The following is a 12585-nucleotide window of genomic DNA, read 5'->3' on the forward strand; positions in this document are numbered from 1 at the left end:
CTGAAACCTTTTAATTCGTTTATTTCTTTGTGTGGCGGGCTAACTGAAATAAAACGTAAAACCTATTTCTTTTGGAAATAAACAACAACGGCAAAACCTAGAAAGGCAAGTTACTCAGCCAGCAACCTATGCTGTTAGTTCCGATTGCCACACTCGGTTTTCAGTATGGTTAACAGAACTGAACGCAGGTTGGTCTACTCTTCATGATTCTTCCATTGTACTTTTGGCGAATTCGATTGGTCAGGAATTAATTACTATTTAACAAGAAAATATTACAATATAAATAAGCTTTCCCTGTTTACCATATCACCGTAAAACTGAATAGAACGAAAAAATTGAATTCAGACCGGTGATGTTTACATGTATTCGAAGAGCTTTTCGTAACAGACGGAAGAGGCCTGTAGTGATCTCCATTTTGGCTTTTACCAGCGTAATTCTGATTTTGCGTTTCGAGTTTTATGCTATTGAAACGATTTCAGAGCAGACAGGTGATTTGGTTGTTCAAACAACATATGGCCATGCAGAAGGGCTCCCGCCGACTACATTTGGCATAAGAGTTAAAGGGGATTTTAACGCAGCTCACAAAAAGGAGGATGAACGTAAAGAATTGAGCGAACGGGAAACCGCCAGAGAAATAAGCCGGCTGCCGTGTACGAAGCTACAGGAAAAGCCAAGGTTTCGTGAGATTGTTAAAGAAACATTGGTCTACTCGGTCTGGTTTGACGACCGAAAAAGTCAACATTATATCCGAATATTGTTGTTGAACTCAAAAAAAGATGGCCTCCCGTCGCTTTCTTGCCATTTTGAAAGCGCAGGGAAACAAAACATTTTCACTACTGTGGCTTCCTTTTATGAACACAATGAAAACTACCCTCGACGATTTGGAGGCTATATAGCTTCTTGTATTGTTCCGAAGGAACTCGACAGCATACCATGTTTTGTAAATATCTCCGTAACATCAACTAAACAAAATGAAGGCAATTCGGTTGCTTTTCCGGTGGACTTTATCGGCCTTCAGCGGAACATTGATGAAACCAGTGACGCGAAATATGGCATTTGTACACCTCCAGTGCACGGTGATATATCACTCGAAAGGCTCATCGAGTTTTTGGAACTGTCACAAATTTTAGGAGCTTCGCATTTTACATTTTATGATTTCGAAATGACTGAGAAAATGCGAAACGTGCTGAATTATTATCAGAACAAAGGTTTAGTAAACGTTCTCGAGTGGAATTTTCCATCTTATATTGGCAAGAACGATGTGCACTATTTTGGGCAAGTTTTGTCTATTATGGATTGTTTGTATCGTTCAATGAAACACCTTCACTTTGTAGCTTTTAATGATTTAGATGAGTTTATCGTACCACTGCGACACGATAACATCAGCACGCTGCTAAGAGACATTCACAAGGACCAACACTGTGGTCATTGCTTTGAAAGCGTTACTTTCGACCCTTCAAAAAATACAGCAGATCAAGACTCACAGAAAGCCTCGCCGTTGCTGACACAGCGGGTCATCTTTCGAACAAGTCAAGTGACTCCATTCTGGACCAAATGCATCGTCGATCCACGAAGAATTTTCGAGCAAGGAATACACCATATTAGCAAACCAAACGAAGAATATTATCATGCAGATAAAGTAGACTGGAATATCGCGCGCGTTTTTCATTACAGAAAGTGTCGGGATTCTCACGCGGCGATGCAGCCACGTTGCTCTGAATTCGAAGTCGATAAAACTATGCAGAAATTTGGACATCAACTGATGCACAACTTTCAAATTATAATTAACGCTATAAATTAGCGCAAACCTTGAGAAAACATACAACTAAACCACCGCTTTATATTTCGTTTATCACGATTACAAAAATTGTCGCCGGCGATCACTGTCCAGGGCCTGAGATTTTCTTCACGCTTTCTAACGATTCAAGATTTGATAGCCTTATCTAATTATGGAAATTCTGCACCGTTTAAGAGAGGGCTCCTTTAAGGTTATTATTAAAATACATACTGATTTAAAGGAAACCTCTGCTCCGAAAACAAATGGACGGTAAATTGTTGGAAATAGTGTCTAAATTCTAAAGTTTAAGAAGTAGAAATAACATTCAAATGTGTTTAAAATTAGACTTTCGCTTTTAAATTTCCCGGGCGCGGCCATCTTGGATTTCATGACGTCATTGCGTTGCCGCTAATAGCGGCAATGTTATTTCTACTTCTTAAAAGAAAATTTAGAATTTAGACACTATTTCCAACAATTTACCGTCCATTTGTTTTCGGAGCAGAGGTTCCCTTTAACATATCGACGACAGTTTTGTATGATCTTCTCTTGCAGATCATAAAATGACGTCATGTTGTGTTGCGATCCAACCGGCGCGTGACCTCTTGTTAAACAGGGACCATTTTACTGAGTCAAATGATTGCTATATCCCTAATATTCAGTGGAACCTTAATTTAGCGAACCTCTATATAACGGAGTCCTCGGTATATTAAACGAACGATATTCTCCAGCCAGGCCTTTTAAAATGGAGCCGGAACCTTGATCAGTAACGAACCAATTTCCCCAGTCCCTTGGCACCTCAGTTATTAAATCGGGGTTCTACTGTAACCTATAGACACCATTAAGCAGCATTAAGTAACACCCGTGAAAACCAAATGAACATTCTATAGTTCTTTTTTCACGGTTAAGCCAGTCACCTCTAAATCGTAATCCTTCTGGCTGTTTGTGTGCTTGTCATGCTGTTTTTTTTTTTTACCTTTTTTTCTTCTTCTGAGGCATAATTCGGAAAAATAAACATGCAAGATATAGAGCGGTTTCCAGTTGAGTGTCGTAAAACCAAAACCAAAGTAATTACTCTGGCCAATCGCAACAGATGTGATAAACAGAACGACCCACTCAAAATTCGAAGCAAATACATGTAACTGGCGCCAAGGGCGGGAAAACGCGTGCGGCTAAATCACGATTGGTTTTGGTTTGAATTCTCATTGGTTGAGAAAGTGGCGCGAGTTTTGTTAACCAATCACAGAACGTAGTAATACAAAACCAAAGCAAACGCAAAATTACTTTCGACACTCAATTGAAAACCGCTCTAGACGGCAGACTAATCCTAATGGCGGAGGTAACGAAAAATAAACAAAATGGCTAAAACGATTGGAATATATTATAACAAATTTGCCCGATAATTCGGTTTGCAACACAAACCCTCCTTGGGGACTGAACGGAAAAAAATGCGGAGAAACATAAAAGGATCTTGACGTATAAGAAAGAAAAACAATAGATTCGACATTTATTTACTAACAGTTTTGGCGTTTGGGGTTTAGCGCTGTTTTTCCTGTTTGGATCAACAGTCGGTAGATTAGAATATGTTTTTGGTGATTAATAATAATAATAATAATAATAATAATAATAATAATAATAATAATAATAATAATAATAATAATAAAAATTAGTAATGTTCGTGCGATGCCATCAGGATAACAAATTATGTATGCTTAAAATGGCTCGTTTGAGAAGTCAAAATCTTAGTATTGCACTTTAAGGCAGTCACATATATACTATCGGTTTTCTTGAAGAAACTTTAATCGACTGCCAACTTAATTCCAAAGTAATTGCTCAGAGCGGCACGGATAAAACCTGGGAAAGTACGGTTTATTTGAAAAAAAAATATATATATATACATAACGTCATTACAATATTCATTGATATCGTGTCAATAGATTTATATGGCCCCAGGTGTTCATTTTGGATCGATGCCCATTCGCCCAAATGTCTTTTTTTTTTCCTGCTGAGTCATTCATGGAATGAATCAACATCTTTCGTCAACTGCTTAAGATATTTTCTGTTTTAGAATGTTTATAATCGAGCACTGAAACTTTCAAGATTGTGTTGCAAACGACACCTGTTGTCAATTGAAAAGGGTGAAGCTGTTCTGCACGCAAGCAATTATGAGGCTTTGGGCAAAATAAGCTATCTAGAACATTTTTATTAGTTTAATGGATCTTCTTCGCCTTCTTTGAATATAGTCACCAACGAATAGTTTTTTTTCGTGATTGAGAAAAAATATGATCTAAATTTTTCTGAGGACTATTTTGTTTCCATAGAAATGAAACTTTGTATTTAATATTTCCTTTATAGAAAAGATGTTTAACAATAAGACCTGTCATCCATCAATGATAAATTCTTGTATTCTGGTGAAATAGCATTCGAAAAATGAAGAATACCAGTAAAAATTTCTACCCGTCTGTCTTGGAGAGAAAAGCCATCGAAAAGACAGTCAAAGGCTCTTAAAAAAGGCAGATTTTGGAAACTTAAATGTTATATCGATCGCATCCGTTCATCTCACAAGACAATATCGTTCCCAGAGCCTTTGTTACCCTTGTCCAGCGGAGCATGGATCCTTGGTGCTGACCAAAAGGATCGCAGCCTCTGGGAACGAGATTGCTCAAAAGACGATGGGGTGGAATCATGGATCAATTTCCAGTAGGCCGCAGTATCCTTCTAAGTCTTCTAAAGCTCTATTTCCCCTGGACCCTGATAACCTGTAGCTGCATTGTTTTTTAGTGTTGGGAGCATTGTTCTGTTGTTCGTTCTTTTGTCCTCTCGACCAAACATGTAAGGCATTCCAAATGATGCAGGTCGCCTCTTAATATTTCGAGCATTTCTTAAGGTGATTGTAGAGGCCGACTTTACTGTAGGAGTCCCTACCACACAAGGTGTAAGTAAGGGAAGATGGCTCGCGCGCTCACACCGCCTTCTCCATTCTTCAGTGGCACCCGAAGTAGAACGTTTTAGAAAAACTACTCAATACGATCTTTCTTGTATTCTCAAAACCATTTTTTGGTAATCTACACCGCAGAAGGAGAGAAACTTGTCTCCAAATTTACAAGCTGCTGTCAGCTTTCTGAAAATACAAGCTGGTCTTTATTCGCAAACTCCACCGAAAACAAAAGAGCGTTCCGAACAGATGTTTAGCCGAAATGATCGGTTGGGTTCCCTGTTTCTTTAAGTTCTTCTTTCGGCTTGTTATTCTTGCCAGCTGACTCTGCCTTCCTTGTATATAGTCTGTCTTCTTTACATATAGCTATATCGGGATGCAGCTACCCATATAACTTATATAGGGCGAAGCGAAGCTGTGAACACATTGAAAGAATTATTGGACAAGAGTTCACTGCCGCACGCTGTCGATGCTGTTGCTTTAATCCTGCTTTCCATGTGCTTGGTCGCAAACGATGGGCGACGATCGAAAGATCGCAGAAACTGTTCATTTGCTCCATAGCAAATGATCAAAGAGAGCTGTATTTCACGTGATCGCAGCAACACATTGGTTTCCATTTTATCGCAAGATCACTGTTACTCGCAAGCGAACGTAGCTGATCGCAGGATCGTGATTCGAATATAAATGTCAATCTATAAAGAAATGAAATTGGCAGCGGACACTGTGCGGAGACGCGTTTTTACTGTACACCGTGAATCATCGAATAAACGCCGCGGCCACCCTGTAGCAGTCCTATGTTTGTCTTTCTTTGTTATTTTTACCTGAATAAGCGGCCACCCTTGAATGGAAACTAAGCCATATGTTATTTTATGCGGTATTTTATTGTGTTTAAAATGCGATCCAGCATCACTATAAAGAAATAACATGTACAAAGCTACTGTAAGCTGATACTCGGCCGTTTAATATCGTTAACGCTTTTCTGCAATGTGCTGAGGTACAGTACCTTATCACGAACGCTAAAAAAAGTTTTTGTTGAATATGCTTCCCCTTTTAGCAAGAAATTCCTCTTTAATTAGCTTGTTCTTCAGCCATGTGACATTGAACATTGAGCGTAACAACTATGAAATGACGGAATAAGACATTTTGTTGTGAACTGTAAGTCATAGAAATAGAGCACTGTATACCGTAGAAGAGTAGAGGACAATTTATTGCATAGTACTTTTACACAGTGTTACGTATATTATACCGTTAAGTTACAAGTTGGCACTGAAATTTGTTTATAGTATTGATATCTTGAAAGAGTGTTAATTGTCCTATTGTTTCCTTGATTGAGGTTTTTTTGTATGATACGCCATTAAAATTGACATTACACCACGCCCAGTGAGTATTTTTAGTGATCCTGTATTAAGTGGCCAGTTCCTCAAGTCCTGAGGGTGGCCGTTATATACAGGTTCGACTGTAGTTCATATTTCGGCTTGTTATTGTTGTTAGCTGACTCTGCCTTCCTTGTATATAGTCTTTCTTCTTTATTATCTATGTATATGGGGATGTACCTACCCATATAGCTTGTCTTGGGCGAAGCGAAGCTGTGAACACTTTGAAAGAATTATTGGACGGGAGTTCACTGCCGCACGCTGTCGATGCTGTTGCCTTAATCCTGCTTTCCATGTGCTTGGTCGCAAACGATTGGCGACGATTTAAAGAACACAGAAACTGTACATTTCCTCCATAGCAAATAATCAAAGAGAGCTGTATTTCACATGATCGCAGCAACACACTGGTTTCCATTCTATCGCAAGATCACTGTTACTTGCAAGCGAACGAAGATCGTGATTCGAATATAAATGTCAATCTATAAAGTGTTGAAATTGGCAGCGGACACTGTACGGAGACGCGTTTTTACTGTACAGGACTCTCATATGAAAGGGGCGGGGATGCTCGTCGTCTCGCTTAGGGGTGTAAATTTCGGATTTTGGTCTCACTTAGGATGTTCTGGCTAAAACGCCATTATATTTAGCCGTGGAGGTCTCGTTTAGGGTTGCACGCAAAGAGTTACTGCAGTTTTATTTCTCTGTGTTTTAAAATGGTCTCTTTTTGGGGGTCAAAAAAGTTTGGGCCATACCCAGAAATGTCTCCTTTAGGGGTTTAATTCAAATTTTCCGACGAGCATATCCGCCCCTTTCATATGAGAGTCCCCTCTCGGGTTTTATTCAGTTTGTACCATGCGGTGGACGGGTATAAGTTGTTGATCATAGTAAATAATAATAGCTTTATTTCTATAGCGCTCATATCCTGAGCTCATGGCGCTTCACAAGGCAATAAATAAATAAATAAATAAATAAATAAATAAATAAATAAATAAATAAATAAATAAATAAAAATGATTTACATATCTCGAGCATGAAATAAAGTATATCAAAATCTATTTACAATTCACAAAGAAAAGGAAAAGAAAACAAAAATTCACATGTTAATTATTTTGCAAAAAGCTAAATATACATAAGTATCGATATATGATTCATGTACAGATATTAAAAATCGATTTACGAAAACATTGACCAACTCCTTAAAATTTGCGCAAAAAGAGACCTGACATGTCCAATTTCGAATAGTTTTGTACAGAACAGTAGAGATGTCCTTTCAGTCTATAAAAACTCCATTTATGAGCTCAAAAACTACTATTATTTATGGAATCCATTTTCATTTCCTAATTGGCTCCTGACTTTCGCCTTTAAAGATAGATAGTTACAACGCAAAATATACAGACTGTCGCTAGTGACAGGAGTCTAGTTTAAAACACACCGACCTTTGACTCTGTGCTTAACGCTCGATTTTAAAAGTTATAAAAAAAGTTTAAAATATAAGCAAAGTATCGATAACTTCTCTGTGCAAACTTGCCGGAATTTTAAATCCCGGTAAAAACTTTGAGCTAGTAACCCCAGCTCTGGCGATTTGCTAAAATGGGTAGCCTGATTAAGTTGCTAAGCAGTTCACGGGTTCAGTAAATACACCTGTGATCGAAGGTTCAGTTTTGCCACGTTTATTTAACAACAAACCAAACTGCGGAAGTACCTTCTGGGGCGTTTTATTCTTCCATTGTGATTCCATGAGTTCGATTGGTCACGACTTGATCTGGCTTTTCTCAAGAAATTATCAGTGAGCGTTGCCTGTTTTCCGAGATCGCACCACAATACTCAGTATTTAGCGAAATTAAATTAGCCTGGGATGTGTAAATGGATCGGCCGAGTTTCTCATTACAGACGGAAAAGACGTTTAGTGATCTCCATTTTGGTTTTCGCCTGTGTCATTCTTTTCTTTCGTTTGGAACTTTATGCCATTCAAGCGACTCCAGCAGAGACAAGTGATGACGGTGCGCATGCAAGTTTCCGCCATGAAGACGGATTGTCGACTGGTGTAAGCGGAACTAGAGATCATTTAAATACAACACATGGCACTGAACATGGTAATGAACAAAGAGAATTTCTACCCAACCCTCAGAGTAAAAAGGTTAACGTTTTAGCTAGCAAACGAGAAGCAGGCAGGGAAAAAAAGCAACCGTGTGCCGAACCACAGGAGAAGTCAAGATTTCGCGAAATTGGCAAAACCGGGACTCTAGTATTCTCGGTTTGGTTTGATGACCGAAAAAGCCAGCATTTTATCCGAATATTGTTGCTGACCTCAACAACAGATCACCTTCCATCCCTCTTTTGCCATTTTGAAAACGCAGCAAAACAAGGCAATTTCACAACTAAAGCTTCCTTTTATCAACACAATGAAAACCACCATCTGCCGTATGGAGGCTTTATAGCCTCTTGCACTGTTCCAAAAGAGCTCGACCGCATCCCATGTTTTGTGAATATTTACATAACATCAGCCGCTGAGACGGCTGAGAAACAACTGGAAGAAACCAACTCCGTGGCTTTTCCCGTGGGTTTTATTGACCGTCAAAAGGGCGGCGAGAAGGCAAACGGTGGGAAATACGGGATTTGTATCCCTCCCTTGCACGGTGATATATCAGTCGAAGGCCTGATTGAATTTTTGGAACTCTCACAAATTTTTGGGGCTTCGCATTTCACATTTTATGATTTAGAAACGACAGAGAGCTTGCGAAACGTGTTGAATTATTACCAAAACAAGGGTTTAGTAAGCGTTTTTGAGTGGAATTTACCGTTGTTTATTGATGATGATGATTTGCACTATTTTGGCCAAGTCTTGGCCATTATGGATTGTTTGTATCGTTCGATGAAACACCTTGACTTTGTAGCTTTTCATGATTTAGATGAGTTTATCGTACCGCTTCGTCATGATGATGTAAATGCAATGTTGAAGGAAATTCACAGAAAAGAACATTGTGGCCATTGCTTCGAAAGCGTTATTTTTGACCCTTCAAGACATCAAGGTTCATTGATAGCTTCGCCTTTACTGACGCAGCGGGTCATCCTTCGAACAAGACATGTTACTCCATTTTGGACCAAATGCATCGTCGATCCGCGCAGAATTTTCGAACAAGGAATACACCACATTAGCAAACCAAACGAAGAATATTATCATGCGGATAAAGTGGACTGGAATATCGCGCGCGTTTTTCATTACCGAAAGTGTCTAGATTCCAACGCGGCGATGCAGCCAGAATGCTCTGGATTCGTAGTCGATACAACTATGGAAAAATTTGGATTTCGACTGACGCGAAACTTTGAAATTGTAATTAACGCTACGAATGAGCGCAAACCTTGAGAAAATATACGACGAATGCATTTATATAATTTTAGTTATCACTGGAAAATATACTTGAGCCTCCACTGCGGTCATTGGTTGTTGTCTTTGTGGGTTATTAGGCTGACTTAGTAGCTTTTCTGGGGCTTGAACTGAAGTCGACGTAAGTGACTAAATTACAAAGAGTAAATTGGAGACAACTCAGTGAAGAGGTCTCGGAAACTTCGAAAACCTTTATTGATTTTAATCTTCCATCACGATCTTGACCATCCACCGACATCATAATCTTTCTCAAAACAAAGCGATGTACTTGTCATCAGAAAAACCACAATCTAAGCTTCTTCAAACAACCGAGACATTATTCAAACGACAAACGATCGAAAGGGATTATCAACTTGAATAGTGGATTAACGAGAAAGCTAAAATGTTTTATTTACTTGGAGTCAAAGGACCGATACCTGCAGGTGGAAAAATCAAATGCAAATTGAGCTAGATTCATGTTTTGGGTATTCTCAGTTCCGACCGGAATGACAGCGTTGTTGTGAATATAAACTTCAACTGTTTTGCCACAGCTTAAGCCAGTGTTTCCAAAACAAATTACGTGAACATATTTAAACATAAGAAATCACCTTTCGATTTGTGTTCGGTTTAGTTTTTAAAGCCTATTAGCAGTTGTAATGTCCTGTAGGGTCCTCCGACTGCTAGGATTAAATATGTATATCATGTACAACTTATGTAAACATTTTTTAATTGATTCGATTCTCCTCGCCAAAGCGTGCTAAGTGGTTACATTAGCAAAATATTTAGTAGCTGTAAGAGGCAGCAATTCGATACCATGACCACCATTTCCGTGTTTTATTTGTCCATCGGAAATTTATCCGTTTACTTCGTATGGCGCGAGAAAATTTATGCGTGTTGTTGTCTCGAGCTATCGACAGCAGGTGTTTCGTGTAATATCATCTTAAAGTGCATCTAAATTTTGTCGGACTGCTGGAAAACCCATGAAAACTACCCAGTCTTTTAGATTGATATGAATTAAAATAACAGAAAAAGAAGAAAGGGCATCGATTCCGGTACTGAAATAATCAGCTGTTTTTTTACGCGCGTATTGTCGCTAATCAGTCACACATCGTGAGATGCTCCATAACAATAATATTTATTAATTGTGAAACTTTACTTTTAAACAAAGAATTGAACCTAAACTACCTAATTGCATCGTGTTTCCAAATTTCACTGACTGTGTAATTGTCTATACAAACCAGGCAATCATTCAGTTTAATTTTGATCCCTTTCCATTTGTACGGAAAAACCGATGACACTTCTGCCATTTAGAATGGAACAGTACAGCTCTGTGTAGTCGAAAAACCGTTAGTTACAGTGAAAAATTGACGGTCCTTTCCACTTGGGTTCTTTATGGGCAAAAAACCATGCTTTTGATGAAAAGAGTCTGGTATTATGGGGATGGAACAATTGGTACAATGTTCTGGTAATTCCGGTAGAAACAAAAAAGAGGAATACCTCCAAATGTATTCCTTTTTTCCCGAAAAGCTTCCAGTGGGAAAGAATCATTTGACTTCCAACTGGAATCGGACCGATTTTTCCATACAAATGGAAATCCCTCTTTTATTCTATTCGTAATTTACAGGTTTTTTGACTGGTTTTGATGAAAATCTTCAGTTAAAGCCGCCACCCTTAACAATCTTAATTCCAGTTTATAATACGGAGAGCCATATCTCCTTCGTCACTCGTGATCTCAACATCCAGTGAGCAGGGGACCCAATTATTCGTGTGGGAAAAGCGGGGTCCTCTCTCTTCCTTAATTATAGTTCGTGTAAATCGCTCGCCATGCTCGGGGTTCGTTCTTTTTAGGTGGCCGCCCCCAATTATGGAACGATATTCCATGTACATTAATCTCATCTGTGAAAAATGTTAAGAAAGCAATCAATGGCGAAAGCTTTTTAAATCTACGTTTTATTTTTATATATACATTTTATCGCTAGTCAATTTTAACTGAATCTTTATTTTTAGCTTTTTATCATTGTTATGGGCAATTGAAAATTTTACATTGATCATGATTGCGCAATGGAAATCAATTATTATTATTATTATTATTATTATTATTGTTATTATTATTAACTATTCCCAGGAACGAGGTTGGGCAGGCGAATGGTATCATTTTTGAGGTCATCAATTTTTTATGATCTAAGTTGTTTTTCACTGAGTACCTTGTGTAGCAAAGGTAGCAAATTAAATGACATCTCAGGGACAGATTTTGTGAAACACAGACGCGCAATCGAAAAAGCCATGTAACAACGTCACATTGATCAACCTACCGCCGTTTCAGATCATTTTACTCTTCCTGGCCATTCAATCAGCAACATACAACCCATTCCCCTAAAACGGTCCTCGTAAAGCTAGAGAAGCGTTTCTAAGAGACTGTGCAATAATTTCCTGCAAGGGGGTGGGGGTGGAGTTGGGAATGGGTAAAATACGGCTCAAAATTAAGCTGCATCCCCCTCTCACTAAACAAAAATCAACTTTAACCTCCCCTCGCCTACTGATCATATTAAGGTCACCCTCCCCTGTTCCCTGTTTCCTCCCCATTGATTCTCTCATACCTGATTTACAGTGTTGGATGTCTTTCTCAAGTGCACACGCGCGTGGCTGATAACTCGTTTTGTAAGCGCTTCCACATCTTTTTCGTTTTTTCCAAGAAATATTGGACGGAAGAGTGTTGCTTTCTCTTACTCTTTTTTTTCGCCTTTGCATCCAAGAACTCAAGGCGCTCTGCATAACTTTTACACCCTGTCTCGCCCACGTTGTACTGATAACAGAACTCTTGCAAAGATCTTTCTTCAGAGGAGGACAATTTTCCCTCGTTGAACAATTTCCTTACAGGCCCGTAGCAAGGCTAAAACAACTGAGGGGGCTTAGCAAAATGGTGAAACAAAACTACCCCCACCCCGTCACTCAAAAACAGACTGATTTGGGAGTTTAAGATTCAACGAGAACATCAAAATAACTCGGTAGATTTAGTAAGTAAAACAATAACTTTGCACGTGGATCACACCCTTAGGTACATGTTTTTGCTTTTTCTCTAACATTGACTATTACGTGAAGTTTCCTAATTTCACGTTTGAAGGAGGACGTAGACAAACGACAA

The 12585-nt window shown here is 38.8% G+C and overlaps 2 protein-coding genes across 2 annotated transcripts; both read left to right on the forward strand.

The window, feature by feature from the left end:
* Positions 1-249: 249 nt before the first annotated feature.
* LOC146465800 (beta-1,4-galactosyltransferase galt-1-like) lies at positions 250-5370 on the forward strand. The gene has a single exon (XM_085127993.1). It carries the CDS (start codon positions 353-355, stop codon positions 1799-1801), a length of 1449 nt encoding a protein of 482 aa, XP_084984119.1. The 5' UTR covers positions 250-352; the 3' UTR covers positions 1802-5370.
* Positions 5371-7540: 2170 nt separating this feature from the next.
* Positions 7541-10793, forward strand: LOC146465801 (beta-1,4-galactosyltransferase galt-1-like). The gene has a single exon (XM_085128070.1). It carries the CDS (start codon positions 7935-7937, stop codon positions 9441-9443), a length of 1509 nt encoding a protein of 502 aa, XP_084984196.1. The 5' UTR covers positions 7541-7934; the 3' UTR covers positions 9444-10793.
* The last annotated feature ends 1792 nt before the right edge of the window (positions 10794-12585 follow it).

This window comes from Pavona decussata, unplaced genomic scaffold (genome assembly GCF_977016875.1).
Source record: "Pavona decussata unplaced genomic scaffold, jaPavDecu1.1 SCAFFOLD_155, whole genome shotgun sequence".
Lineage (NCBI taxonomy): Eukaryota > Metazoa > Cnidaria > Anthozoa > Scleractinia > Agariciidae > Pavona > Pavona decussata.